This window comes from Limulus polyphemus, unplaced genomic scaffold, assembly GCF_000517525.1.
Source record: "Limulus polyphemus unplaced genomic scaffold, Limulus_polyphemus-2.1.2 Scaffold31, whole genome shotgun sequence".
NCBI lineage: Eukaryota > Metazoa > Arthropoda > Merostomata > Xiphosura > Limulidae > Limulus > Limulus polyphemus.
In genome coordinates this window covers 1,111,702-1,117,086 of record NW_013665641.1, presented here as the reverse complement: position 1 = coordinate 1,117,086, position 5,385 = coordinate 1,111,702, and the positions used below count along the sequence as shown (strand labels likewise).

At 35.4% G+C, this 5,385-nt stretch overlaps 1 protein-coding gene across 3 annotated transcripts in view; it reads left to right on the top strand.

Moving 5' to 3' along the window:
* The window catches only part of LOC106460006 (solute carrier organic anion transporter family member 4A1-like), a 119,963-nt gene that overhangs the window by 76,002 nt on the left and 38,576 nt on the right, over window positions 1–5,385 (top strand). For all 3 annotated transcript variants that reach the window (XM_013919690.2, XM_022386893.1, XM_022386889.1), the window contains one exon: window positions 4,418–5,172. In XM_013919690.2, coding sequence (XP_013775144.1) covers window positions 4,431–5,172 — 742 coding nt within the window. In that variant the 5' untranslated portion in view covers window positions 4,418–4,430. The remainder of the gene's footprint in view (window positions 1–4,417; window positions 5,173–5,385) is intronic.

Genomic DNA, 5,385 nt, shown 5'->3' with positions numbered 1-5,385 from the left:
CTTAGATGTTTACGTATTGTTTCATGAGAGACATGCAATTTCAGGGCCATTTTACGAGTGTGTTGCTTTGGGTTAGATTCAACAAACGTTTTCAGAGCATCAATTCCAATATGTCGGTCCCTACCATCACAGTTTTTAAGGCTAAAGTCACCTGAACGAAATTTGCTGAACCATCATTGACACTTACGAAGTTAAAAACACAAACTTATTTGATATCGTATGTGGCTACAGAGGCATTGTTGCCTTTCTTATATTCAAACAGCATTACATTCCGAATGTGTGTCTCGTCGTGTGTCATCACTATAAAGGATTAGAGTATACTAAACTTTACGTATTATATAGGCTACACTAACGTGACATTTAGGCGGTTTGTTTAACTATTATACGTGATGTACTTTTTTTGGGGGGTGGTTAATGAAAGTGTTCCATAGCGCGACATTATTTTTTTGACGACCTAATACTTTTGCGTGTACAAAACTCTGGATGAAAAGTGCTATAACTATAGCTACCGTCATTATTTATCAAAGATGTTTGTTTTGAAAATTACCAACCTGATATCAAATAAGAAGTTCACTATTTTCAAATGTAAATTAGCAAAATCTCTGTGATGAAACAAATTTGACCGACAAATTCAACCTAGTTGTTACGCAAGTCGAACCACGAGATTATACTTATTTGAAAGTAGCGTTAAAAAACGCATAGATTATATTTGTTTTGGTATTAAAAAGTCTCAGAAGAGCACAGTATTGTTTGAATAGTAATGAAGAATGCAGTTTTCCCATTTTAACGCTCGTGACAAAAATTAGTCAATTTGATTTTTATATGTTAATTTTCATTTGTGTGTTCTGTCTTCATATATTTTGTTGTATATTATAGACTTTCAGTATATTGAAGGTCAGTTTAAAATTCCCGGTGTAATTAAATCATTAAATATATATGCTTTATTTTTTTATCGTAATTTTTGGAACTGAATAAGTTATATGAGTGATAGATATGTCACTCAACTAATATTATGTCAAAACCAAAATAAAAAATCAGTAGGCTTTCTTACCAAGTAGCCCACAAATATGGATGGCCAGAATTCTAGTTTTGCAGTTTAATGTTTTTGAACCTTTGAATTATGACATTTACATGGTATTGTTTTAATTCACTGTAAATTATAAAGCATCTCCAGTTGCTCAAGTTCTTACAAGACTTCTGTGTTGTATTTTTAGTATTTTAGCAATGTGCCTTGTAGGCACCTACCCTTATCCTAGATTAGCTCATACATCATTGTTTTTGAAACGGATGAAGGCGCCATACGTTTATTTTATTGGTGAGACCGAGTGTGGCTTAACTGTTAGCGTACCGTAACTGTAAATCAAAAGATTCACAAAATCGCACTCCGCATTTTGGGACTGTGGGTACACTATGAAAAAAACCACTATTCGATCGGAGAAAAGTAGCCCATGAGATAGCAGTGCATCCCTTCCAGCCCATCTGTCTGAATAATATATGCAAATAGCGATTATGTAGCTTTGCATGACATTCTGAAACAAGCAAAACTCTTATGAGTAAATTGTAAACTGTACAATCTATATTTTCTTATGATTTTATCCTCAGTGGTGGCTCAGCGGCAAAATTAAAGGAATAAAACGTTAAAATTCGGGGTTCGATCTCTGTAGCTGTGTAGCTTTATGTTTAACTATAGGCAAATAAACTGTTTAACAAATAATTAAAGTAAATTGGTGTTTATCACATGCAACATTTGGTTATATGTGAGTACACTCATATGTATACATTGTAAAGTATACTGATAATTGAGGTATACTGTTAAAATTTAAAGAACTCAGTATGAAATCGTTTCATAAGTATCGCTAAAAAGTATTAATTGAATGAAAAAACAATATAAACACCAAATATGTTAGAAGACAGATCTTTAGTAATAGTTAACATGCGTCAAAAAGTTTCATTCTAAATTATTCATTGTACAATAAAGGTTCAATATTTTTCTAGCTTGCGTTTACCATGAAATATGATTTTAGTATGGATACATTGGAGACAAGCCTTTTCGTATAGGTGCAAGTAAGATTGTCTAACGGTTAGAAAATACGATCTTTATAAGAACCACCCCTTATCAGAATGGTAAATTGGACGTAGTTTAATATCCTCTTTCCCTGGAAGCTGAAGGGTAAGAAAAACATTTAGAGACTAGAAAGTAAAATTGTCTGAACACGTATTCGGTTATGAAATGCTTGGTGTCCAACAAAGTAGCACTGGTAGGAGCCGAAGCATTTTTACATTACAGGTTTCTGTCATTCTGAGTTTCAGAACGTTGGTCTTCATGCCTTGGAGTTGTGCCCGAGAGCATGAATGATGTCGCTTGTTTTCCGTTCTTATGACCTAGGTTTTGAAACTAACTTGGTCAGTGTGAAAAGAACCTAAACAACTCCCATTAAACATAAATTACATTGCTTTAGATGAAAAACTTTTAACATGCAAAATGTATTTGAGCACTTTTCAGAAATTGTGTAGTACTTGTATGAATTGGCTCAGGACTGAAAGTAATTTGTTATCCTACATTTCTTCCTTCGAAAAAATATGGAAAGCATTGCACTGATAATCATGACACTAATTAATGGAATAACTTGAGTAAATGAAGCTTGCAAGCCATCTGTTGGGAATTAATGTCAAACATTTGGTCAGTTTAGCAGAGATTAATGTGCAAAAGAAGTAAAATTTATATAAGTGAAACGTATATAAATAAAACTACACGTTCCAATGTGATTAATACAAGTAAACAAAGTATTCAGTTGCGTTTGATAAATATTAAAAATATGTGTATAGATACATTTACACACAGACTTGCTGTGTAAGAAGGCCTGCATGGCCAGGTGGTTAGTGAGCTTGACTCGCAATCTGAGATAGCCCTCGAGTAGCTTTGCGCTAAATTTAAAACAAACTAAAACAAATCGTTGTGTAAGAGGTACTCTCCAGTCTGATTTTGTTTTTTTGCCGCGGCATAGCGGCTCATAGAATGGCTGAGTTGTTTTTCAAGTACAAACTTTTAACTCGTAGCTCCATCTCTTTATCGATTTAAAATCTAATTACAGCCGGGGCTATTGAGGGTTTCCTCTTGTTTATATCAAAAGGAGTTTGTATGTGTGCGGTAATTATTTACTTAGCTTTCGTACGTAGTTACTGTAATTTGAATAGCGCATAAATTCATGTCTTGGGACTCACCTACACTATTTCGAGATTGAAACTAAAGCGATTGCAATTATTACATGAAAATAACTAAACAGTAAATTGCAGTCCTTTGTTTTAATGCACAAAACCTTCCAGTTGCATCACCTCACTCAGGATGTGATTGAAACATATAACTTAGTGCGAAATCTAGTTGATTTTTGTTGCTGTATTCTTGACATCTGAACAGTCAGGACAGTCAATGCCACTAGCTTTAAAACATGGTTTAAGAAGCTATTTTTAAAACACGTGTCTTTGAAAAATACATATGTTTAAACTATTTATGTATCTCTAAGAAAATCCATATTGTGTATTCTATAAACCGCGAAACTTGTTAGATATGCAACCACATATTTACTTAAATTAAACAAACTTTGGAAAATGTGTAATCACACTTAATTTTATGTCGTTTTATTAGATTTTGACGTTAAATGAGTCACCCACTTTGATTTTTGTTTCTATGTTTGGAGCATCAGAATAATGCACACTTACTGAAAGAATAGTAGTTCGTCAGATTTTTCCCTTTTACTGCTCCACGAGGTAGAATAATACCTTTCACATTACTGCATGCGTACAGTGAATCACTGCGGATTAAAGGTGACAAGAGTAAAGCCACATGTCGCCTATAATCGCAAGGATGTCTTCAGAAAATCACAAACCGGTAACATGGATGATCCTGACGTAAGACCCCCAGTGCTGGATATTGTATGGTTTATTTACTATAGAAACTGTAAAAAATATAACAAACGATTGTGCACTGGTTCACAAGCAGGTTTTTCCCGATACCACACAATTATTTTATTGCCAGAAAAGTATACGTTGCAGTGGAAAGACTACAAATGAATGAAGGAAAGAAAAGCATGTGTGAGCTCTATAATAACACCTGTGAAAACATTTTTGTAGGTGGTAAAATATACGGTCTATATTCTGAGTGTTTTTAACAGGTAAACGTATAATCGTTTCGTAGGACAGCTACTCTGCACCAGAGGGCACTTGTTCATTTGTTCAAGAAACATATTCAACACTATACGAAATCGTAGGCATATTCTTTGTGCGTGGAAAAGGGAAACATTTCAGAGTAACGACTTATGTGTGTTTGTGTTGTGAATAACTAAATTTGTAGACGGTCATTATCTTGTCAGTTTAATTTTACGTGTTTGTATTTAGTAATTCCATATTTTATTATTTGTAGACTCAAAAGTGATATGGAACGAGAAGATTCGTCCTTACCTTGTGGAGATAGCTGGGTGGGTCCAATCCATGTCTCTCGCAGCCAGGAACCTCTAGTTGCCGATGGCTTACACCATAGTGAAACCGTAACACTGCATCCCGAAGTCATGTCAGAAGGAAGCGATAAACTACAGGCCTGTGATACTTTGAACGCCAATGATCAGGGTGGGCCTTGCGGGTGGTTTGGGATCCATCCATTATGTCTTCAGAGGTTTCGAACACCGAGGTGGGTGCTTTTCTGGATCTGTTGGGCCGGAGCTTTGCAAGGTCTTATTGTAAACGGCTTTGTGAACGTCGTCATCACAACCATCGAACGAAGATTTAATCTAAAAAGTCGTGAGAGCGGTTTAATAGCAGGATGTTATGATATAGCATCTTTCTTGTGCCTTATACCTGTCAGCTATCTTGGTGGAACCCGCAACAAACCGCATATCATCGGCGGTGGTGTTCTGGTTTTGGCCTTGGGCTCCTTTGTCTTTTCGCTACCACACTTTTTATCTGACACGTACACATTCAGTAAGGAAGCACAAGACGTGTGCAACCTTAACTACAACTGGACTAACTGTAATAATAACGTCAGTTACGGCCTGTCTTACTACAAATACGTATTCTTTTTGGGACAACTGCTTCATGGAGCCGGAGCCTCTCCCTTCTATACTCTAGGTTGTACTTATTTAGATGAAAATGTCTCCACAAAGATGTCTTCAGTTTACCTTGGTGAGTACGTAGTTGTAGATAAAGAATATGTGGCTGTAGCATTGTTCTATTAATTCATTAGAGTTTTGTTTCATGCCTGTGGGGGTGGTAAGTATATACGATCTGGGAAATCTACAGTGTTGATTCTCAGTAATATTTTGTTCATTTGCGAGACGAAAGGTTTTCATATTTTGTCGATAAACTAACAATAATATATATATATATATAAGGCGC